At 40.3% G+C, this 25879-nt stretch overlaps 1 protein-coding gene across 1 annotated transcript in view; it reads left to right on the top strand.

The window, feature by feature from the left end:
* The window catches only part of LOC122884245 (protein bicaudal C homolog 1-like), a 58721-nt gene extending 33226 nt beyond the window's left edge, over positions 1 to 25495 (top strand). The window contains exons 7-21 of the mRNA XM_044213899.1: positions 3609 to 3791; positions 7283 to 7534; positions 9100 to 9231; positions 11634 to 11838; positions 13708 to 13869; positions 14442 to 14629; positions 14761 to 14902; positions 16751 to 16904; positions 17403 to 17562; positions 17648 to 17687; positions 18332 to 18486; positions 18729 to 18891; positions 19647 to 19810; positions 20715 to 20814; positions 22267 to 25495. Coding sequence (XP_044069834.1) covers positions 3609 to 3791; positions 7283 to 7534; positions 9100 to 9231; positions 11634 to 11838; positions 13708 to 13869; positions 14442 to 14629; positions 14761 to 14902; positions 16751 to 16904; positions 17403 to 17562; positions 17648 to 17687; positions 18332 to 18486; positions 18729 to 18891; positions 19647 to 19810; positions 20715 to 20814; positions 22267 to 22394 — 2328 coding nt within the window. The 3' untranslated portion in view covers positions 22395 to 25495. The remainder of the gene's footprint in view (positions 1 to 3608; positions 3792 to 7282; positions 7535 to 9099; positions 9232 to 11633; positions 11839 to 13707; positions 13870 to 14441; positions 14630 to 14760; positions 14903 to 16750; positions 16905 to 17402; positions 17563 to 17647; positions 17688 to 18331; positions 18487 to 18728; positions 18892 to 19646; positions 19811 to 20714; positions 20815 to 22266) is intronic.
* The last annotated feature ends 384 nt before the right edge of the window (positions 25496 to 25879 follow it).

The following is a 25879-nucleotide window of genomic DNA, read 5'->3' as shown; positions in this document are numbered from 1 at the left end:
TGCTAGCCAAGCTAGCTCCTGTATTTCATGTTGACAACCCTACCCACGCCATTTCCTGTTCCTCCTGCTTTTGGCCACAACATGCAAGTAAATTTCGCCTGGTGAATTTTCAGTCCGGCTGCAGCCTTAGAGTGCCCGTCTCCTGCTCCATCCATGCTCACTCATTATAGCTAGCATGACTAACCCCCTCCAGCTCATGTGTTAGTCTGAAATCCTGTTGTCGTTTACTTATTGGCTCCCAGGTGCATCACTCAAAACAGTTACTTCCTCAATAAACAAAACATCAGGCTCAAAACAGCCAAGTTCCCTACCTAATCCTACTAGTGGAAGAGCTCCAGGGTTACAGTAGGTAATTGTGCACTCCAGGCACAGTTTCAGCACTTACTCTAAGCCACAAGCAACATTCCTAACCTATTCCCAGACCACTTCCCTAGAACAATTGTAAAATACAAGCATGAGCCTCAGCCCCTTTGGCAGGCCCATCTCCTTAGTCTCTTCTCCATCTTCAGTTTCAGTCTGACTGGAAGCCCGACCTCCAGCCTCAACTCTGTGGGTGGAGGACCTCTATGCTCGTGTGAAGTGTTACATCCCTGAACTTTTGCTGTATTTCAACATTGCAGCAGTTGTGTAAAGTGAACACGTTCCTCCACTATGGACTGACCAAAACTAACAAGGCTGTGTGTGTGCATGTGAGAATGACTGAGTGAGTGAAGTGTGTGTGATGGAGAGAGAGAGAGAGAGAGAGGAGGAGGAAGGTCATGCTGGATATTTGTGCAGTGTGTGTTGGCAAATGTCGGCATGTATGCATACCTATACCTCTCCGTGCTTAATGGTTGTTTTCATAAGCAGCAAGCCGCAACCCAGTTCATTTACTTTTTTTGCTATGGGTGAAAAAAAAAAAAAAAAATCAAACCTAACTGTAGCAGTGTTGTACAAAGGGGTTTATAATATAAGCTGTAGAGAACCACAAAGATTGTTCTGGCCTCCAAAGCACACATAGTCAGCGGATGATGAGGGTGGATCAAAGACAGGTTTCCCTCTCAGTCAACTTTGCTTCTTTCTATGGAACCAGACCTCATTCCATGATACCCAAATACTCACGACTAGACAGTCCTTCCACACATAGCTTTAATCATGTATGAGCTACATCACTTAACCCAGAGGCAATTTCCTAAAATGCAGCAAGGGACAGGAGCACGTGGTTGACATTTTCTTTTCATCTCATAGTTGTACTTTATCAGTACTGCACATAGAAATAGCTCATCTGTAAACCATCCTTTTCTTCATTCAGTCATAATATACAATGTATTTCTGCACAAATAAAATGTATGCACATTAATTGGTCAACAAATGCATACTAGCTTGGCCAGAGTGAGTGCAATTGAAGGATTTCTTTGTGAATGTTAACAATCCCCTTATTGGCCACTTAAGTGCCATTATTTTCAAAAGGCAGGTATCTAATTTTAGAACAAATCTGCATGCTCCATTAATGAATACCAAATTGAACAAACATTGAACTTATTGTGTTTGCACCAGTTTTGCTTTAAAGGACTAGTTCAACATTTTGGGAAATGTGCTTATTTGCTTCCTTGCCGAGAGTGAGGTGATAAGATTGATACGCTCTCATTTTTGTCCGTTAATATGAAGCCAGAGCCAGGAGACGCTTAGCTTAGCATAAAGACTGGACAGCTAGCCTGGCTCTGTCCAAAGGTAAAAGAAAACCACCGACCTATAAAGCTCACTAATTAACATATTATATCTTGTTGGTTTCATTTGTGTAAAATAGGAGAGGAAAAAGACAAGTTGTCGTAAAAACAACTGTATAACTGCTGCTAACCTAAACTTATTGTCTCCTGGCTCCAGTTTCATATTGAACGGACAGAAATGAGAGGGGTATCGATCTTCTCATCTAACTCTCGCCAGGAAACTGAAAAAAAATCCCCAAAATATCAAACCTATTCCTTTTTAAATGTATTTCAAAAAGACGAATGAGAGGGGAATTTTTGAAGGTGGTATTGTGTCGATTAAAGCACCACACGGTAAAATGCAAGATTTTATGACCCCCTACTGTTTAGTTTGCCAATGCATAACAGTATGCAGTATGCTGTGTGTTGTTGGTCTAAAGGCCACCCAGGACCAATCCCATCTCTCCTGCAACCAGAAGTGGTTGGGTTGTGCCTTCTCCCTGAGCTGCATTAACGATCAACGTAATGTCCCTTTAACATTCAGACAAGGTCTACTGTATCTCTGAGGCCTTCTTGGGTGGAGATCTGTTTGAGCCTATAACAAGTCGGTTGTTGAGGTGATGGATTCTCTGGGGATTTCAAGGAGCTTTCAGACGTGGAGCTGACAGACAGGTGATGAAAGGTCTGGCCAGCTGCTTTACCTCGAAGATATTTTCATTTTTCTTCATCTCTCACCCTTATGTCAGGAGAACTTAGGCTTTCAGATTGAATACATGTGAAACTCATATCTGCCAGGTAGACTTTTTGAAAAAAGCTGAGGTCAGCTCCACCATAAAAATCAGTCTATTCTTCATTCAGCGCCTGACTCCTGCTGTTCTGCTTGTCCTCTCTTGCATTTCCCTCTGTGCTGACCTAAATTTCTCGAGCCCTCTGAGAGCTAGTGCTGAAACGTGATATAAATGTAAGGCCTAGCGCATATGGGACTGATCAGGGATGCATTTCTTTGGTCAGAGCAATTCATGCTGCTTGCCCTTCACTGGCAGCCAAAACCATAGTGGCGCTCTGCCCAAGAGTCAGTGTTTGGATAACACTGTGTGTGTGTGTGTGTGTGTGTGTGTATTCATTCTCTTCTTTGAGTGTCTATATGTACATTCCCTTCAGTTTGTTTCTGTATGGGCGTGTGCCTGTGTGATTTCTCTCCCATGCATGCATAAGTATGTGTATGCATGTAGCTAGGCCTTTCTGTCAGCATCTGTTTTGTTTGAATGACTGCTGTGATAGCAGTGAGAGCTAATGTCTGTTGCTGCTCCTGTGGTTTGATTCAGTGACTTTAAATGAATGTATGAGAATGAACCGTAGACCACTGATGCTTTGCAGAATTGACTGTGTAGCCATAATGTTTAAATCAGTCTCCCAGATGATACCACCACAGTACACTGTAGCATACTTGATGTAACAAATGGAGTCTCTCTCTTATTGCTGACTTCATTTTGATTAACTTCTCTGGATTTATTTGCCCTGACAAATTTACATGCCAAGTTTTGCCACGTTCTGCTAAAGAAGGGTTGTTTTATCTGTGCGTCAATTCACCTAAGTCTACACTATGTCAAGAACCCTTTTACTTCTTAGTTTTTACTTGGCGTCCAAATGGTCTTAATCAGTCTGGATGAAAGCACAATGTGATGCAAGCTGCTATACTGTGCCAATGATTTTGTTAAGAAATGTGGTACGGCATGTTTTTTCCCCCTGTTTTCTCACAGCAGCAGTGGCAGCACAACGATAAGCTATCCAACTTAACATAACTTTCAGCAGCCATCATGATGTGTTAGTGACACTATGTTCATAGAAATATGAGGGTTTTCTTTCACTGTCATTTTACTTTCTATTCCCTCCTCTCTCTCCTTCTGTCCTTCCATATTGCAGGAGCTGCTCCCTCTTGTGCTGTCTTTCGAGCTTCCTGCCATCATGCAGTCTGACCCCAGCTCCCCCACCGTGCAGCACATCTCACAGACCTACAACCTCACGGTCTCCTTCAAGCCCCCGACTCGCCTCTACAGGGCCACCGGCGTGGTTCGCGGCTCACAGAATAACGCCAATGCCGTCAAGGTGAGGAGGGTCTCATAATTTGGAAGTGAATATTAGTTGGTGGTGTTGGATAGTTGAGTGAATGGGATGATCAGTGCTTTCTGTTATATGATTAGTGCATAGAAATTAAAATCTAAATGTTAAAACATAATTCTGAATGGAATCGTTGAGTCATACAAAACAATACAATCAAAGTGAATCATACAAAATGTTTCCATTTGTTGCCTTCAAAGAGAAAACCACCATAAAATACAATTAACATGTCATGAACTGCATTTATATAGCACTTTAGCCCAAAGTACTTTACAGTTTGCTTCTCAGTCACACACACTCACACACCGATGGCAGCAGAGCGAACAAGCAAGGCTCTTGTCTAACCATTGGGGGCAATTTGGTGTTCAGTGTCTTGCTCAAGGACGCTATGTGGACTGTAGGAGATGGGGATCGAACCACCAACCCTGCGAGTAATGGATGACCCGCTCTATTTTAACAGTCATAATTTCTTTGAATTTGAAGTCTCTCTTTAAGCTGTAAGCAGAGAGACATCCAAATCCAATTTGTAAAGTTTAAAATATTATTTTATATTGATTTTTTTCAATTAATCATTTAGTGTATATCAGAGAATAGGGTATTATTCCCATTACAGTTCCCCAGAGCCCAAGGAGACATCTTAAAGTTTCTTGTTTTGTCTGACAAATGGTCAAAAACCCAAAGACATTCAATTTACAAACGTATGAAATAAAGAGATATATATATATATATATATATATATATATATATATATATATATATATATATATATATATATATATATATATATATATATATATATATATATATATATATATATATATATATATATATATATATATATATATATATATATATATATAATATATAATATGCCGACAGCTTCAGTACTAATTGGCCAATTCAGTCATCAGTTCATTTTAGTATTGATGCTCTAATTTCCATTTTAGAGAAAACTGTCTGTTTCCTCATACTGCACTGATTCCAATAATAGCAACAATATAAGTTCTGTTTTAGTTTGTATTTTCCCTTTTTAAATTGGAGGGATATTATGAAGAGAGTGAATCATAAAGGTCATAGGTTCAACCCTCCCACCAGCCAGTGTGTGTCCTATTAAAGGTGCTTGAATAAGTAACTGAAGTCTGACCTGTGCACTCCTTGTCAGTCATTTCAGTGTAACAATATTTGAGTTAATAACCCTCACTCCTACCGTTTACATGGCGAGCCACAGACCAAGAAAAGGTTTCCAGAGCTGCACCATGTCGAAGCCCACCAACACTGTCAGTGTTCCTCGCTTTTCTCATATAAGTCTCCTCATTACTTTCAGCACCACAGGGGCAAGAGAGTGCTGAGAGATGTTTGGTCGCTTGAACTGGACGGCTGCTGGGTCAGCCCTCCAATAGGAGGGAGACCCTGCCCCCACTACTGTACCATCAAGTCCAGAAGGCTCTTCTGAGTTGAATTTTCATTTTAAATTGATTTGATTTTGGAGTTTCTTACTGTTTCCACTCTGTAGCTTGTTTATACACAAACGTACTGTATATTTTATATATGTGTATATATACACACAGATGCACTTCCTCAACTGGCATCTGAGATGTTGCTCGTTAAAGCCTGCCAAGGAGTCTTCTCATCATCTCTGCCAAGTCATACCTACCAACACCACTAGCCCACGAGCCTCTTAACAATATGGAGCTCATTTTAGTTTGCCTAGTGCCTGCATTTGGCATATTTGCATCTCTGCTTTTATTTATTCGTGTATGCTTGTACACATCTATTTGGATTTGCATGCTACTGTGTATTTGTGCACATTCCTGTGTTCTGTGTACAGTGAATATGTGCATGTACATATGTATGCGGAAGCACACCCCCTGAGTGTGTGGTAGGTCTGAGGGGGTCAGTCAGGATTGGGAAGCATGCCAGATAAAGGCTAGAGGATTAAAGGAATAATGTGTGCTATGTTATGTGGTGGTGTGAGACCCTTGGAACACCTTCGAGGATTGCCAAAACCGCTCTGGATTGTTGTGTTATGCTGACCGCAGTGTGTGAATTCTCATTGCACACTGGAAATGACTTACTTTGCTAGGCCAAGTGATGGCTTGCAGAGGCATAGCAGAGACAGCAAGGAATGAGACTGTTCAACTGGCAAGCAGATGCAGTGGAAAATCTAATAGTTTCCATTGGTTACTGGTGTTTTCTCTGGGGAATGGGCAACATGGCTCTACTGCTTTCTGCGTTAACTGATTAGTTTGAAATGTGGTCTGGCTATTGCTCTAAATGAAATATTGATTCAGCTTAGTTCTTTGTTTTTTTTAAGACATTAACTCTTCGTCACATCCTTATGTACTGTTTGATATTCTTGTGAGAAGTCTGTAAATTGTCCATTATAGTCTTTGTTTTATTGTTGATAGAATTCATTTTTACACCTACAGTATGAGACATCTTCTCCTACAATTAGCATGCCTCCAAAATGAGATGGCAAACGTTATTTTATTATTGCACTCATTATTATACTATACACTGCTCATACAAAATGTATGTTGGCTTTACTGCTTAAAAGATTAGTTGATTTAATTGACAACTGACAGATTTATTTACAGCAATTTTGATTATCAATTAATGGTTTAGATTCTATATCAAGCACATATACCAAACATTAGCTGGTTCCAGCTTTTCAAATGTGAGCTGCTTTTCTCTGTTTTGTCATGATGATGACTATTTACATAATTAATTCATCTGTTTGGAATTGTTTGATTAATTCCAAAGAGATTAATTAATTATGTAAATAGTCATCATTTGAAGCCCTGCTAGCATGAATGTTGTAGTTGTCATGTGAAATATCATTAAAGTAAATATTTACTTCTAATTATGTAAATCATGTCCCGATTTTTGAAGACAAAATCATGGTTGGATTTTTAGCCAGACTGAAATATATCTCAAGAACTATTGGATGGGTTGTCGTTAAATTTTGTACAGACATTCATGGTCCCCAGACAATGTATCCAAATGACTTTAGTGATCCCCTGATTTTTCCTCTAGCACCACCAACAGGTCAAAGTTTTCGCCTATCCTGTGAAATATCTGACTCTTCATGACTGTGTCCTACTGATTTTGGTGATCTCCTGACTTTTACTCTAGTGCCACCATAAGTTTAACATTTGTGACATTTATGACCAAATACCTGCAAAACCAATAACGTTCCCATCAGCCTCAGCTGTACTTGTGTTTGGTGCTAATTAGCAAATGTTAACAAGCTAACATGCTAAACTAAGATGGTGAACATTATACCTTATACTTTCTTTATATCTGCATGTTAATCATCATCATTGTGAGCAAGTTAGCATGCTGACGTTAGCATTTAGCTCAAAGCACTGCTGTGCCTTGCAGAGTCGTTGAATGAATGAATGTAGACTCTTAGTCTTGTTAAAATATTTATATATTCATATATTTTGTCAATTACCTTATCATCCTTGTTTCCCCAGAGGGGTACAGCTCTGCTGTTGGAACACCTGGCTGGTAGCCTGGCAAGCACCATCTCAGTCACCACCCACCTGGACATTGCACCCCAGCACCACCTCTTCATGAAGGGCCGGAATGGCAGCAACATCAAGCACATCACCCAGAGAACGGGAGCCCAGATCCACTTCCCTGACCCCAACAGCCCCCAGAAGAAATCCACAGTCTACATTCAGGGCACCATTGAATCAGTCTGCCTGGCACGGCAGTACCTAATGGTGTGTACCTTGTGTGTGTTTTGTTTGACATCCGCTTGTTGAAAAGAATTACTTTAAACTGCTAAGCCTTGTTTTTGTGGCTAATGGATGACATTGGCAATATATTCCTTACATATACAGATTCCACATTCTGTGTGGTAGCTATAATGGATGCCATTGTTTCACTAACATCATCATGGTATGTGTGAATGATGCGTGGGTTTTGAGATGAGGTTTAAGAAGAAACCACGATTGCCTTTGGGGGTTTTAAATAGCCTTGGGAGAGACTTGCTTGGCTCTGCTCATGCTGCTGAAATATCCAGTTATACAGCGATCTGTAACCGACTCAAGGTTAGCCTTCGTGATTTATAGCCACATACCTGCATGTGAGATGGACACACACATTTGCATCAGCTTGGCTTGAGTTCTTAATGCCCTGTCTGTATACAGATTATCCTTATTGGTGTTAATGGTAATGGTTTGGCTTGCATGTACAGTAGATTTTGGTGGATTTAAATGTCAGCCTTGTCTGTAATTCAGAGGTCAGCACATTACCATTAGTTTTTGGACAAGGAGGAAGCGCCTCACATTTACATTTCTGTTGGTTAAAACTGCTCTGTGGTCATTCTTGCCTTGTTGCCTGTGGCCGCTGAGGCTACCCTTATCTGAATTACTTAGGAATATAATCAGATGTCTGTTTCAAAAATGTGTAAAAAGGATGGCTGTTTAAGTACCCTTGGCTAAACGCTTCTGCTGAGCTGGTGCATATAAGACATCTCAGCCGTAAACAGCTTTGGCTTTCTGTTTGGAGATCCATAATGTGGGGCAGTAATTCTGCCAGAGCTGCCTTCTCTTTGTCTGCGGTCTCCCATTTGGCCCCAAAGACATTTAGCAAATGCCAAAGTTGTTGCAGTGACTAAACATGACTTTCTCTTGGACTGGACACACAAGAAGGAGCCTCTCACTGTCTTGAGTGAGAGAGTGAAAAACAATTGATTTATGAGAGAGGAGATAAGAGGGGAGAGGAGAAGCATAAAAGCAGGAGATGAGAGGAGGTTGAGGGGAAAAAAGGAGGAGATAAAGAGGAATAAGGGAGTTGCTCTGCAAGTAGAAGCCGAGTGTGGACACACAGGAGGGGGAGAGAAGACCTGCTCTTAGTAGTGTACTGTGTAATTGGCGTCTTCCAGCCAGACTGTAGATTACAGCTCCAATCTCAGGCCCTGTCAGAGCCAGCCTGGCCCTATATTCTGCTGCTAATTACACCCACTCTCAACAGGAGCGCTGTCCAGCACTCAGCCCAAAATATAGATGTCTGTGGCGCTTGTGGTGGTGATCATGCAAAACAGATTGCTCTTGGCGGAATTTCCCAAGCTCTGTGTGGGATGAATCCAGCAGTGAATCTTGTATTTATTGGTATGACTAACATGTAGGTCTACAAATGATAAAGTCTAAAGGAAAATTTACTACTGTTATGAGAAATAGCCTTTACTATGAGAACATAGATATGTTACAGTATACTAGCCAGGCTCTGAAAGATATTAGTCTGCAGCTGACAAGAAAACTTTTATTTTGTGTTTGCTCCACAGGGCTGCTTGCCTCTGGTATTAATGTTTGACATTAAAGAGGACATTGAGGTGGAGCCCCAGTGTATCACAGCACTGATGGAGCAGCTGGATGTCTTCATCAGTATCAAACCAAAGCCAAAACAACCCAGCAAGGTATGACACCAGGCTCACACAACGCAGAAAGTTTTTAGGGGATTTTTTGTCATGCTGGTGGTATGGCTCTAGGGACGGCAATGTCGGTCTGTCAATCACTTCCAGACTGAAATATCTCAACAACTATTAGATGGATTGCCATAACATTTTGTACAGACATTGGATGGATTTCCATGAAATTTGGTACAGGCATTCATGTTCCCCTGATTGTTCATTGTAATAACACTGGTGACCCCCCTGACTTTTCATCTAGCACCATCATCAGTTCAAAATTTCAATTTGTCCAATATTTATTTATATCATGTTTATTTCTATAGAGACAATAATATAGCACCAATGCCACATACCACAGCATTTATAGTTTAAGCTAGTTTGCTATGCCCGTTTCTAGATGGGCTTTTAAAATACACAAAACTCAACAAGAAATACATACAAGACAGCACAGAACACTTATGGTTTATGATTACATATCTGCAAAACTAATGACACTCCCATCAACCTCAACTGTACTTTGTATTTAGCGCCAATTAACAAATGTTAGCATGCAAACACATTTTTTTATTATTATTATTATTATTATTATTATTATTATTATTATTATTATTGAAGTTAGCATTGTAAGTGTGAGCATGTTAGCATGCTTATGTTAGCATTTAGCTCACACTTAATCAGATTAACTGTGCACACTGGCCTATGTACATTTTGCATTTGGAACTCACACCTTTATTTAGAGTTAGGGTTAATGCCTATTTTAAGGGGCAATGTTGGGGCATAGAATGGACAAGATTACTGAAATGAATCAGCCCCACCAATAAACCTAAACCTCCACTAAACCTTAAAGTTTAGAAGGAAACATATCCTAACTTTTCAGTCTGAGAAAAACATGCTGCTGTCTTATTTATTCAAATGCAGTGTCAGACAGTGGGGAAAAAGACTACCAAGAAACAAATAAGCCACTGTTCCATTTGAGAATTACTCTCTGTCAATGTCACAGCATGACATTGAAATAAATTATAGATCGCTGTGTCACATTTCATCACTATTTGATGAAATTTAAAAGGAAAAACTGGAACCATATACCAAGAGGAATCATGCCATACCAACACTGAGAAGAGTTTTGGCAAATCGACATCTGACACAGTGGGGAATTAGTCTGCTCGCTCCTTTGCACACAGCCTGCCAGGCATGTTTCACTTGATGGACGGGAACACTCAATCTTTTTATTATGCCTCAGCTATTCCAACTAAAGAATAGCTGGCTTGATTTGCATGTTTTCTTAGTAAATTAGGCAGTAAATTGGAGGTATGCTCATTCTTTTAGTAAATAGAGCCTGTATTAGTGAAATATGTTGATCATTTCCATATTATATTGTAATTTGCAACCTCTTACAGTAACTGTGATGCACCTGTGTTATATTCAAACCCAACCTCTTTATTCAAAGCCAACGCATCGTCTACTGTTCTACAACACATAATATTCCTAGTCATACTTTACCACTTGGCCCAGTCCTGACTGTCTCTTCGTGGTGCCCACGTCCCACCCTGAGCCAGGGCTCAATTCCCAAACCAGTCAGGCTTGTGAGGACTGTTTTGGAGGTGCCAGTGTAAACACTGACCCAGCTCAGATCCTCTTAAGAACCCTTCACTTAAACATTTTAAAGAGGTGACAGCAGTAATCCAAAAGGCCCGTCCAAATGTATGCCATAGCCTCTATGCTCCCGGCACTTTTGCAGACCCATAAAGGAGGGTGTGTGTGCGCGCGTGTGTGTGCGCGTTGGAGTGACTGATCATGATTTGGAATCCATTTTTCAAAAGCTCAACTCTGGCAAAACGCAAAGAGGACATGATTTGTGCTCACGTTCATTTTTATTTCATGTTTATGAAGGGCTGGGTTTCTGGTGATAAGGAAAATGTCGAAGTCGTTTCTCTCACTGATTTTTAAAATAGTTCCTCATATTATAATAGTCATTGAGATTAACTAGTATTGCCTCATATTCTCTTCACTTGTATCAATGAGCAAGATATGGTATGTTATGCAGTTGATCTAAGAAACACTTTCTCTCAAACTTTGCTCTCATGTCTCTTTCTCTCTCCCACACTGCCTCAATGTTTATCCTTCTAATCTACCCTTAATTCCCTCTTCCTTCCTCCCCTTTATGTTTGTCTCCCCCTCATCCTCCCTTTCACTCCATATCTCTGGTGCCAACATTCCCTACCCTATCCATCCCTTGCTCCTCCCCTGACTTTCCTCTTCTGCCTCTCTCTCATGCCTTTTCCCCTCTGCTCTTTTGCTTCTCACCTTTGCTCTATTCCCTCCTTCCCATTTTTCTCTTACTTCCTTGTCCACCCCTCCTGTCTTTTCTTGGTTTCTCATCACCTCTTCTTGCTCCCTCAATCTCTCAGTCTGTGATAGTCAAGAGCGTGGAGAGGAATGCAGTGAACATGTACGAAGCCCGAAAATTCCTCTTGGGTCTGGAGAGCAATGGGGTGTCGTCCTCCTCACCCTCGGTGGCGTTGAATCCCGCCACCAATGGCCCGTCCCCGTCCCTCATCTGCCCCGTTGGCCTGGACATCCTGGCCTCAGCTGGCCTGGGGCTGAGTAATCTGGGTAATGACACTGTGTAACTTGTTAAGAAAGTGCTACTTTTCCATGATGGGGGGGTGGAGATAAGTTTGTGAGGAAACATAAAAAGCAACCCTCTTTTTTTCTTGCACGAAATGCATTAAAGATGAAATGTCTTTGTAGAGGAACTAATGTCCTCATATATCAATGTCATTCGCATCTGTACCAGTCACACACTCAACACAGTGTAGTCTCTCCTAGCAACACATCCATTGACGATATCGCAGAGTCAGATCTCCTCAAAGCCTGTTATCACCTGGTTAACTGAATCACTGAGTGGAAGTGATTTTATATCAGATCCAGATATTCTTTCAACATCCACATAAATCACAGCCAGTGAGTAATAGCACCATCATCTTTGTATGCACTTTACAGCAGGAGTTGTTTGCCTGGAGAACTGGCCTCGCCATGATGGTATGAATTTCATGCCAAGAAATGAGTCCCGAATTTGATCAGCCAACCATCAGAAAATAACCTCAATATGAATGTAGTTGCGCTACTCTGAATGAGTATCGTATATCATGAGCTTATGAATTATAGAATGATGAACGGTTATAATCGGGCAGGAGTTTGTTTTTTGGTAGCGTTCACCTCGACATGAAGGCACAGAGTTCAGCTTGGAACAGATGTCAGGATTTTTTTTGTTTCCAAGGGTGACCTTTAATTGATAAGTAAGTAGTATTATAGGATAATTATTTAGCCCCAGTTATCTGCTTTTTGCTTCCATATGTTATTGTTTTTGGGGTTCAGACTTTGAGACTTGAATAATGCGTCAATGGCAGTAGGACAAGCAGATAGTGGAATAAGCTTACAGATTGTAGCTCATGGCTGTAAGCACATGCCGACAATAGATCCATCACAGTTTATCTGTATTATAAGTTACATAAAAGTTTGTTTTGCGAGTCTATATCATCAAATGCTAACCACAGCAAATCTACATTATATTACTTAGACATTTCCTTTCCATGTTTGAAAGAGGAGGAATATGACAATAGTTTAATATCCATAATATGTTTATTTTTAGTTATTTATTTATATTCTGCAGCCATGGGGTTATAGGCACAATATATAGGGCATATGGGCTAGGTGAGCACTGATATTGGGTCTGTATTTGTGTTGATAATTTGTTGCAATTCTAGCAGAGAGAATTTTGCACATTTCGTCTGTTCATTTGATGAGAATGTATGTTGGTATTTAATTTAGGATTTTTTTCAAACAACTTTTATTTTATGTCCATGTTGTCCCCATCAAATGAGATGGGGAAAACTGAATTTTAAAAATTGGTCACAAAAAAAACAATGTACCATGAAGTCCCAGTACAGTAGAAATGGGTTCTCTCAGTCCCGTTTAAACCCAGGGGCCCCGGGGGTGAAGCTGTGGACGGCCACATCCTGGCCTTTAGTAATTGCTACATGCTTCTCTTCCTCAGATTACAGGCCAGTCTGCCAGAAGAATCCCTGGCCTTATTCCTGGAGCCAAACTAGCCCCTTGTTAAAGCCACAGACCTGCTTCTTTCTGTTTTCATACACTTTGTTTGGGTTAAGACACCAAGCACCACATTGTTGATGCTCTCAATAACATGGTTTTATTGGGTATGAGGACACACTAGACATGTACTTTTGCATCCATGACCTTGTAGAAATTTAAGAAATTCTTCCTCTCACTTGCTGCGTGGTTCATGACAGTTTGATGGAATTCCAGTTAAATAGCTGGAAGACCAAGATTATTTTTTAAGGGCCTTAGTGTAACGTGTGATTAGCTTGAAAAATGGCTCTGTGCTTTGACAGGACCACCGCTGATCTATTCATCTCCTGTTCTCTCCTTTCTTTCCCCCTTCCTTTCTGTTCTCCTCAGGTTTCCTGGGTGCGACGGCGCCCCACTCCCTCACCAACTCTGCTGCCCCAAACTCTGTCCTCAACAGCTTAAACTCCTCCATGAGCCCTCTGCAGACCCCAAGCCCCAGCACCCCCACACCCTCCGCCTCCCTCTGGCCCAGTTCGCTCACCAGCACCCAAGGTTGGTATATTGTCCAATGTTTCTTTTTTTGTACTGGCATGTGGTTCTCTAGGATCTCTTTCAATATAAACCCCAGCAACTTGTAGGGTAACTCTCAAGGTCAAATTAAAGGGAATTCACCAGACCTCTGTAGCCCACTCTGAATCTCCGACCAAACTGTCAGGGGTCGAGTTGCATTGTGGGTAATGTAGATGCCAGGTTTTGACAAGGAAGAAGAATATGTGGAATAAACAAGATGATAGCTTCTGCTGCACTGATTTTATCCTTTTTTCGTTCTTTTTTTTTTTAACTGAGAGTCTGACGGACTCCACCAATGATCAATTGGTGGAGTACACTTTTAAGTGTTTGATTATATCTTACTTTACGGTGGACGTACTGGACTCCTAAATATTATTTCAGTTACTTGAAGTGTTTTATTTCATGTTATAATGTTTAAAATAAAGAGGTAGATGGATAGTCAAATAGATAGACAGAAACCTACAGGTCTTGGTGATAATTATACACATATCCCTTATGAACTACTAAAAGTTCAAAATTGTTAATGCTACATTCTTTACCGCTTATGTTTTCAGGCTTCTCATCTCAGCTGATGCTGCACCCTGCCACCCAGGCCACCCTGAGTAGCATCCTGCTGTCAAGCGTGCAGGGTTACACACAAAGTACACCGTCCCCTCCACCTGGCCTCGCCCCCATAGACAAGCAGCCCAACGGGGTCCCTGACTGCACCAAGGGCCCCTGCACGCTTAATGGACATGTCAAGGTTGGCCCATTTCTATACTATGTGCTGCATTACTTGCTGAGTTCATTTTGACTTTCTTGTTTAGTAAATTCTACTTGTCTTATATGTATTTTGCTCTGTATGTGTATGTCCGTTTGTGCGTGCATGTAAAGCATTCTGGCTCAGTCTATGGGAGGATAGCAAGTGCGTCACTTGCAGAAACTGTCTTGAGTCCAACCCCATGTGATTCGGTCCAGGAGGCCAGTGGACACAATCCATCAGAACCACTGTCCAGCAAATCCAGCCCAGATCAAGGTATTCCTCTTAACTCATAAAGAAACTCAACCAGCTTGGCCTACACACTATGCAAAATGTCCATGTCACCACTATATGTGCTTGTTGTATTTTTCAGTGGTTAAACTACAGTATTTGCTGCAAAATCTCACATCATTGCTCTTATTTTATAGTAAAAAGTAACTTTTTTTGTATCATTTTCAGAAATATAAAAGGAAGGTTGTGATATTGTCTGTGCTTAAAGTGCAAATTATACTTTTCTGGCCACATAGCTGCGAGGGTTCGCGTGATGTAAATTGCATCATCTGCCCAGGTTGCAAAGGCCCACGTGCAGCCTGAAATTTATGACTGTGCAGGCACACACTGAAAAATGTGTAAAACGTGTATACAGCCATCCAATGTAGTATTGACACAACCCCGTCTGCATCTGTTTTGAATAGATTCAGCCCAAAAGAATAAAGAGGCAAGTGAAGACACCTGCATTTCCTATCTTATCTGCTAATCACCTCCCATCCAAAATATCAAGCCTATCCTGTTCAAATCTGCAAGTTATTAGGCAGGCAGAGCACCCACATGCCTATCATCTGTAATCTCTAACTAAACTAGTGGCCGCCAAAATACTTAACTCTGTTTAAAATAATTTCTAATCTAAGATTAATTCCTTTATTCTCTTTATACCATTTTCTTTGGCCATGTATGTTTAAAGAAATTATAGTCAATGTTTGTATTGTTTTTTAAATATAACTTTCACCTCGCTTAAGAAGCTAATGGTAAAAGTCTACTTATAGCAGGAGTCTTGCCCTCTTGTGAATCACTTATGTTAAAGACACACTTAAAATCGTGTGATTTATGTGTGATTGTAACCTTGGATAGGCAAAATTTTTGAGCTGTTAACATTTTCAACGCTGCTGGACCTCGGCCTTGCAGACTTAACATAAATGTCCAATTGAAGCTTTTCCACTTGAGATTTATGTAACCCTTAAACCCACTTTGAGGAAAATGCCTTGAATGAACTTATTTCTATTTCTCTATACTGTCCTCCTAACCTCAAACTCCCTCTGACTACATTTATTGTGTTGGAACGGAGACAGATTAACTGCTGGTCTCCTAGCGGTACAGAAAGGCCCTCATTTCCTCTGGGTCTTACATTCGCGGTTTTCCCCTCAAACTTTCACTCTCACGCGTCTCGTTTTTCCCCGCTGTTTTCTGAGCTGGTCCTCCCTCAATGTGGTGCATCCCAGTAAGGTTTCCTCTCCCTCCCTTACCTCCTCCTGTGTCCCAGAATGTGTTTGGATTGGCTCGCCCAGTCTGACTTGACTCTACGTTGTGGAATGAGGGGAGTGCAGGGGGATTGTTCAAACATTAAACCCCAGAGAGCTTCATTAGATTGACTGACATCATATTATTTTACACTACACATGCACATCCAGATATTCTTGAATATACACATACATACACTCACACACAGGCACATCCTGTTACATAGAGCAGGTACCTGTCAGGTTGAAAGTAGAGTAGCAGGGGAAAACCACTATAATTACAGCTGCTGTGTTTTTAATTAATCCAGGATCCAACTGAGACTTGTCACACTTTTTTAACGCATGCACACATACATATGCCTACCAAGCTACACACACTCCTTTACACTGAGTAATCCAGTCACTGCTGAGAACAGACAATGCATGGCAGAAATTTAAAACTGAGATGAAACATGAAGTATTTCAGCTATGGTTGTTGTAATATTGTGTATTTTCTGTACAGAAGACAGCTGTACACTTTCTCTCTCTGTGTTTTCACATTGTTTAAAAGTTGGACCTTTTATCTAGAAAGAAATGAAAATGATAATCAAAATATGTTTGTGTCCTTCAGGCTCTGACACATTTGTGGAAGTGGGCATGCCCAGAAGCCCGTCTCACTCAGCCAATGGGAACGAGCTGAAACAGATGCTGGCTTCGTGTAAGACGTCATCAGGGAAACGACAGGCTGTGGAGCTCCTGCAGGGCACCAAGAACTCCCATCTACAGTATGTTTGAATCTAGAGATCATTTACAGCCTGTCTTGTTACTGTTTAGCATCCCTTCTGTGATCATTTACAGCACATGCTGTTACAGTTTGGCAGTCCTCTATTAATTCCTTCACACATGGACAAAGTGATAGCCACAGAAACACTAGGGTGAAATAGCATTCAGGAATCAAACCTAAACATGCAGATTTTTATTTTTAAAAGTTGGACAAAACAAGATGATAACACATTAAGTCTCAGAGATGGTTATTTTGTTCCATATGGAGATTTAGGTAAGTATTGGCCGCCATATGGACTGGGTTGAACATGCTCACCCTGAACAGCATGGTTATTAGAATTACCAACTGTTTCTTAATAATAAAAACTTGTATTCAGTCAAACCTGATGAGCCAGGAACATAAACAGTCTTAGTGATGGCTTGTGGCTTTGTACTTTTTGTACCCTTTTAGGTTACGTTTTCTTCACTCACGATACTATATTTCTGTGTAATCCCAACAGTTCTGACTGTCTTCTCTCGGACGCTGAGTCCAGCTCGTCAGACAGTCCTGTGGCAGATAAGAGGGCACCCGGTAGCGAGCGTGCGGCGGAGAGGGCAGCACAGTTGAACGAGAGGGAGAGAATCAGACTGGGACCACAGACCTCCTTCGCCAACATGCAGGTACACACATCCAACACACAAACAAAACTCACAGTTTTGTGGGTATTAAGTAATTAAGGAATAAAACTGTCTGCTGTCCTTTCAGGCATTTGACTATGAACAGAAAAAGCTGTTGGCAACCAAAGGTAAGTTGACATTTGTGTCTGGTCAAATACTAAAATGTCATTAGTAGTGTCTGGAAGTAGCACATAATTTAGCCTTGTGTGAAGACAGACTGCCACATAATCTAAAGGTCACAACTGCCAGTAAATTCATCAAGTTATGTGTCCCCTGAAAAAGTATCTTTGAAAGAGGATTCAATTTCCCTCTTACAAATGTTTATCTATAGATAATAATTTTAGTAATGGCTAAAATATGTAATTCACAACTCTTAAACTTAACAACTCTTTGGCAGATCCACAATTACAAATTTCAAGTATCATTCAAACACACAAAACTTTATCTAAAACTTTAAAATTCCAAGGCTTCCAAAGATACCAACTATGTGAATTATGTGGAAATGTGTATAAAATACGGACACATGACAAATCTTCCATTGGATTTTATGCTGCTGCCATATAAAGTAAAATGCTAAAACAAGCAGATACATAACATGTACCACATAACATTCTAATCGTGTGTAAAATAGTTGTATCTAACTGTAAAACAATTTAAGAGGAACATGGACAACATTCAAGTGCTAAAGTTTGTAGCTGTTTATAAGAAATGTTATTTGCATTATCTCTGTATATGTGTATGTGTGCATCACTGTATGTCTGTATTCACACAGCTATGTTAAAGAAGCCTGTGGTGACTGAGGTGCGGACACCTACCAACACTTGGAGTGGTCTGGGCTTCTCAAAGTCCATGCCAGCTGAGACCATCAAGGAGCTGCGGAGAGCCAATCATGTTTCATACAAGCCCAGCATGAGCACCACCTACGAAGTCAGACATACAAGGCCTCAGTGTTTTCCATTCTTGTCATCTTTGATAAATAAGTTCATCCTCTTTGACATTTACGGCATTATGTGTATATTATAGATGAATTTATTAGTCTTACCATATGCAATGGTAGGTAGATGTTTTTGTACCCTATATTGAGATGCACTGTAGTCACTCAGAACTCAGCAGGCATTCAGAACTCCTTGTTGAATGTTTGGATTGTCTTTCTTTGTTTTCTCTCTCAGGGTTCCCCGCTGTCCTTGTCTCGATCCAGCAGCCGGGAAGGCATTGGGAACGGCAGTGACTCTGACAACTGGCGAGATAGGAACGGCACCGGTAATGGCCTGGCGAGTCACACCGAGTTCCCCTCCGCTGTCAGCAGCCCAAAGAGGAAGCAGAACAAATCTGGTCAGTTCAGCATATTTTTGTAGTATCTTTGCTACAAGGACAAACAAGCACTGATAATTTTTAAGCATTGGTCAGCTATGCAAGCATCAAGGACAACAACAATTTACCAGTACATCAATCGTTAGAGAGATGTTCCTCAGCAATGAATAACAGAATATGTTATTACATGTTTGGCATTGATGGTGAAATCATTTCACGGAAGGACTTAATAGAATAAGGTGAAAAGGTCACATTGTTCATTTAATTTTGTGTTGATAAGCTTCAAAAAGACACCCCACTGTTAATGATGAAACACTAAAGAGAACAAATGAAGCATACACTCAAGAGAAAACACAATCTACTCAAAAGTGAACTTGTGTGAGCACCCTTATTTCCACACTTCGTTTGGTGGTCGTGCTAGTGTGTGTTTTGGTGACTCGTCCTCTGTGTACTCACTACTTGACTCGTAAAGTTCAAAGATGGCACTTCAGCTAACTTCCATTGAATCGGCATCTTATACCAACCTAGCTAGTCTGTGAAACGGGAGCTATATTGGTTTCAACAATCTAAACTTTGTTTTCTGACTTTCATACACGTCTACATTTGTTGACTAATTAAAAATGGTGTCATCACTTTATGCTTAATAATCTTTGTTTCTTTGTATGACTTGACATCATTGATAGCTCAGATGTGAATGACTTATTGCAGCTTTTTTGCTTACTTCAAAATTATCATTATGTATTTTTAAATTTTTGCCTTATTCCTTTGATGGACAGCTGCAGAGCATTACCTCAGCAGCAGCAACTACATGGACTGCATCTCTTCGGTAACTGGCAGCAACGGCTGCAGCCTGAACTCGTCTCTGAAAGGCTCAGACCTGCCTGAGCTGTTCAGCAAGCTGGGCTTGGGGAAATACACAGACGTCTTCCAGCAACAAGAGGTAGCGTAGAATGTGAACCCACTTCTACTAGTGTTATGAATTTAAATGAGGGACTATCGACCTGAAGATGGGCACTGACATTTTCCAAAATTGTAGAGAAATTCCACTTTTTAGCCAGGCTAGTTGCGGGGCTCTAGGGATGGCAGTGTCTGTCTGTCGGTCGGTCCAAAACTTTGGTCCAAACTGAAACTACTAGATGAATTGCCATGAACTTTGATACAGACAAAATTCTAATGGGGATCCCTTAACTTTTCCTACAGCACAATCATAAGATGAAAATTGTATACTTATACAATACTTTGGTTCACCAAATACCTGCAAAACTAATGCCATCAACCTCAGCTGTGCACATCAAAAGTTAGCATGCTAACACACTAAACTAAGATGGTGAACCTGGTACATTATACCTGCCATACATTAGCATGGTCATTATGAGCATGTTAGCATACTGATTAGCTCAACGCTTTGCAGCTAGCATGGCTGAAAAGAAGTCCCTGCAATATTTGTGCACTTTATGGGCATACTTACTTTTCCTCTGGCTTCTGAAGGACACTGCCCTCTTGAACTCTTAAACTTCCTCAATGCAGTAAGTTGCATTATAGTGTCTTTAAATTCAATTTCCATATTGTATCTATAACAAGATAAAAGTGGGGAGAAACTAAGGGAAATGTGAGGGAACAGGTTTGCCACCTTTTGCTGCTTCTGTGCTGTCCAAACATATGTATTGGAGGATGGCATGTACAGTACGTTCCTTGGAAAAATTGATAATAAAAAGAGTAAGTAAAAAAATTTTCCATTGTACTTGTTATTATAGTCATGACGTTTAGGATTGAAGGTCTCCTATTAGTAGAAGTTGCTGAATTGTGGTAATAGTGGTGTTAAATGGACTTGTTGCTGCTTCCAGATTGACCTCCAGACATTCCTGACTCTAACAGACCAGGACCTGAAGGAACTGGGCATCACCACCTTTGGAGCCCGCAGGAAAATGCTGCTCGCCATCTCAGGTACAAATGAAGAAGAGGATGTGATTATTACATTTTATTTTTCATGTTGCCCCTCGTCCCTGTCTTTCTCTACTATCAACTGTCCAGCAAAACCAAAATTGACCCAAAAAAACACATTAACATAAGGGGAGATACAGTTCAGAGATACCCACATACGACCACCTCAGTGCTGATAATCACTGATACCAGCTGGAGCCTCGTCCTGCCTGCTCGTTCCTGCTGAAGGCAGTTTACACAAATTGGCTTATGTGTTTCATTCATGTTTCCTATTTTGTCTGTCGCTGCAACAAGCCTGAGTGGAGCCCAGCTGTGCAGAAGGCAAAAAGTGTACTCCAAGTGACAGAGGTCATCAACACTGCCAACCACTGGATTTGAAAGCTATAGTTGGCCTTTATTATTGGCATACTAGTAGAGAAGTTCAGGACATTACTGTTGTAACTAATTTATCTTGTAAATGACAAAAAGTTGACAAAAAACATGGTGCAGTAATTTGCAGGAGTAAATGGGATTAGGGCGCATTCTTCTCAGATGAGTGTGTTTCTCCAGTTGCTCCAGCTGCCTCCCTGATGCTGATGTAGACTCTGTCCTGTTGTTGCACTGGATCCAATGTGAATGTTGTGGGTGTCACACTTCATTACTGATGTCACATTTTGGACATTGTAAAAGCTGCAGTTGTTAGGCTGCATAACTTAATCACGCTCGTGTTGGGATCATGAGCTTCCTGCCATGGATATTCTGTTAAAGTTCAGAAAGCTCAGGCCAGAGCAAGGGTTGACAGTGAGAGCAACAAGGGGAAATGGCGAGGCCAGTGCTCTGATTATTAAGGAAGCAGAGGGATCCAAGGCCAGAATTGGTTTTGCTGCCTGACGCCTCAGCCAAGTATAGGTCAACTTTCATCTCTGCTGACGGACTTTTGGGCTCCAAAACAGGAACATGCATGTCTCCGTCTGTCTCTTTGTCTTTCTGTACTTTTGCTTCTCATTATAGAGATAGAATGCCAGTCAAGGCAATCCAAGTTTTAACTTTCTGCCAGTAAAAAGAGCTGCTGGAGCGAGCAGCCTGTCTCCGGTAATCAAACTGAAGGTTTATGCTGGCAGCGACAGAACGTGGCTATCATATGAATAACTCAGAGATGCCAGAGTGTGCTTCTGACAATTTTTATGAAAGCATTTTGTCCAAGCTGCTGTGTAAAACCATATGGACACAAAGAGGTCCTTTGTTGATCTGAGCAATCCTGTAGTGATTTGAATCCAATTTTCTTGTCATTGTTGATCAAGGTTGATCTAGGTTAAAAAGAATGTTAAGATACTCTGTGTTTGTGTTTGTTTCTTTTTTTTAATTTACTTTAGCTCCCAAAGCAACACTAGGAGAAGATTAGCATTAAAAACCATCTTTGTATCACCTTTGCTACCACTGATGTTTTTTGTGGTGCTCTTGTTTTTCTTTTTACAGAACTAAACAAGAACCGGAGGAAGCTATTTGAGCCACCCATCAGGTCCTCCTTTCTGGAAGGGGGAGCGAGCGGCCGCCTCTCCCGTCAGTTTCACGCAGACATGGCTAGCATCAGCGGGCGATGGTAGGATCCTCTAGACCTCCAGGCCATCCCATAACCGTCCATGATGGAGACCAGCCTCCAATATCTTTCTGTGCCTCAGCAGCTTAGGTTTCAGTGGTCGTTTATCCTCTTTCAGCTTCAGCTGAATTAAGACTGTTCAAAATGTTGTCATTGCCATATAGTGTGTATATATATATATATATATATATATATATATATATATATATATATATATATATTAAAAAGCCATAGTTTTACCAGCCAGCAAAAAAAAAAAAAAAGGGATGTCTCAGATACATGAGGTTCAGTGTTCACTCCTTATAGAGACATTGAGTCTATCTGGAGCATTTATATATGAAAGTTGTTGTTGTGGTTCTGAAGAAGGGTACTGTCCAGTATTTCTGTCCACATATTGTTCAAGGGAACAGGCAGAATGATTAGTACAATCATTTTACACATTGATACTACCTGCATTTGTATTATGCTGTTGTATCAGTGACATGCACTTTAATAATACTAGACTTTTGCCTGTGAGAGCCTACTTCCTTAGATTGAAATAATAACTATGCATTTTTTTTATTGACTAAAAGCACAAATGCATTTTGTACCAAACTAAATGTAAGCACTTAACCGGTGAGATTAGGGCGCCACCAAATTAAGTGCAAAATATGTCAGCACGCCAAATTCATCAACTTTAACACATATACCAAAGTAAAGTATCTTTGTGGCATTTGAATTTTGGTTGCCTTAAGTGTTTTGATTGGTGGACATTCCTCCAAGGTCAGTGTTTGTGTCCAACCGCAGTCTGTGTCTGTGTATTTCTAGACAAAACAAAAAAAATCTAATATTTTGTACTCATTATGCATTATGATTTTATTTTTAGTTTTTATTACTATTTTAGGGGAATGGGTGGGACGTTTATTGTTAATCAGTTTACATATGTATTTTTTATACATTCATGAATGCATTTCTATGATTTTGTAATAAGTTTATTAGTATCTTTTACTTTTTTCCTGCCCTTTAATCTGTGGATCCGTAATATGGCTGTGCCATTAGACAGCAGCAGAGACATGAGGCAGTTAGGCTAAGTTTCATAGGCCTCTCTCTGATTGTGTCAACAGGCATCTTTCTGTGGTTTTTCTTCTCTGTTTGTTTATAGTACATGGTCTTTTGTCTCATCTGTTGTTTGTCAGTTTTGGCCTCCCTGTGGCCCCTTCTGTGTGCCTAAAATCTCACAAAGCACTCCTCCATGTATCCGGAACATGAGTTGCTATGCTAGAACAGTGTGCATTTTTTGTCTTTCTATTCACTGGCTGTTCCATTAAGAGCAAGGAAAGACCTCATAACAAAGCAAGGCCATGCCTTTGTAGCGAAAAGTGCCAATGTACATAAGTAGTTTTTCAGCAGGGAGATATTTTGTTAAGAACACTAATATTTTTGCCTGACCTTACTCTCCAGATAGGAGGTGCATCACACAAAGACCCAGTATATTCACAGCCAAGTTGGTTTCATATGAGCATTTCTACAAGAGACACAAATAAGGAACCAAAGTCATCAGAAGGACTGTGAGATTTAAGATGAAAACAAATAAAAATCTGGAATTTTCTAGTATCAGTCGTGCAATCTAATATCCACAAAACCTGGTTAAGCAGTGTTTAATGAAGTAACAGGATTATGCATTCAGCAGCAGTGTTTATCATCAAAGCTCGAGTTTGTTCTGGGCCCCTGTATTATGTTCGGCCATGCGTTTTCAAAAGGAAAACATCCTTTTCCAACAGTTCATTAACTTTGGATAACTCAAGTGGGTTTTTTTGTGTGACGTTCTTAAGATTTATCTGAGGATTTAGCCCACAAGCCGATACATCTTCCAAGGTCCTGAGCATTTTGTATCAAGTGCAATTAAGTTCCTCTTTTTGAAGTTGTTTGTTGAAGTGTTTATATTTGCAGTTCAATAAGTATAAAAGCTAAGACTGAAGAATTTCTTATCTTGGATTGAATGAGAGTACAGTGTTTAAAATCTATTAGGTATGTAGAGGACGCTTCTGAGAAATTATCACTGTCCAGTGTATGAACATTTATCTGGACAAATTTAACTGACAGAAAGTAACAACAGTCCTCATATAATCTCAAACAGAGAGAAGTCGATCATTTCTCACCTCTCTTCGATTCGCTATGTTTCCCTTTAAGGTGACTTGTTGTTTATCATGTTCACTTTTAACCACTTCCCACCCTCCCTTGCATCTGATTTGAGCCATTCTCAATGTGGTTGTCAAGTTAATAACACTATACTAAATAATATTCTGACATGGTTGCATACCAACCAGGTAATTGTTTTTGTTGTTTTTTTCCTTTTGAAGTCTTAAGAAAAGAAATTAAGAGGGAGAAAGCTAATATAGAAAGGGATTCTTTATCCTGAGAGGAAACCCGGGGGCCGGTTCGCCCCCACTCATCATGGTACTACATTGAAACTGTTGAGCACTGATTCTGCCAGTGCTGTGACTCGTGTTCCTGCCTAGCAGACATTTGTTTTCATCCCTCACCTTGTTCGGATGTGTTTGCTCGGAGGGCAGTAGAGGTTCTTGTCTTATCAAGTGAATGTTGTTTTAAAAAATATTGAAACATGTTATTGCAGATTTATTACGAATCAATAAAGGGAGTCATCAAGTCGAAACGTTTACTGCCAGCTTGTCTAGTCTTTGCCCTTGATAGAATAGTTTCACAAGTATGTCTTTGATTTGTTGTATTAGTCATATTGTTGTTCCCAAAGGGATTTATTTGAAGGAGTCTTTGAACTGCAATCAAATGGTACATTTATAATAAATGTAAACCACTAAGGAAATGATGTAATACATAACTTTTGTACAACTTTTTCATCTTATACAACCATTGTTTTTGTGTGAGAAAGGTACAGTACTGCACAAAGCTCCAGAGAAGAATTTGTGTATAAACATTGCCATGTGGCCAAAGCTCTGTTCACTGTGGCATCTGTTGATGCTATTGTTATTCTGACTGTATTGTAGTACAGATATAAACAAGACTTTTTGGAGAAACTGTCAAGCAGGCAAAAAAAAAGTTTGTTCAAACATTCAAATGATATTATGAAGGTAATAAATGTATGCAAACAAAGTCCTTTTTTTGTTTTTTGTTTTTTCTGCATATCGCACAGAAATGTCAAGACTGACAAAGCATCGGTGTCCACAGTCGTCCTAAGTATTTTCTCCATAGTCTAAGAATAGAAGGAAGATGATAGTAGCTCTAAGATATCAGGAAAGCCAGGCTTGCATAACCTTGCTTCTTCCAGAACGTTCACACACAGCAGATAAGCAGCACTCCAAAAGTGTTAAAATGACTCTACCAAAGCACAGATACACTGAGGCTGAGGTGTTTTTTAATGTGGTATGAAAATCCAGTACATTTTAAATATATATGCCACAAACTACCACTGACAAATTTAGTACCCATAAAGAATGAGGTTTATAAATATGAGCTGATTGTTTAGCCACACACTAC

The sequence above is a fragment of the Siniperca chuatsi genome, linkage group LG11 (assembly GCF_020085105.1).
Source record: "Siniperca chuatsi isolate FFG_IHB_CAS linkage group LG11, ASM2008510v1, whole genome shotgun sequence".
NCBI lineage: Eukaryota > Metazoa > Chordata > Actinopteri > Centrarchiformes > Sinipercidae > Siniperca > Siniperca chuatsi.
The sequence above is the reverse complement of the archived record's forward strand: the minus strand, read 5'-3'. Positions and strand labels throughout refer to the sequence as shown.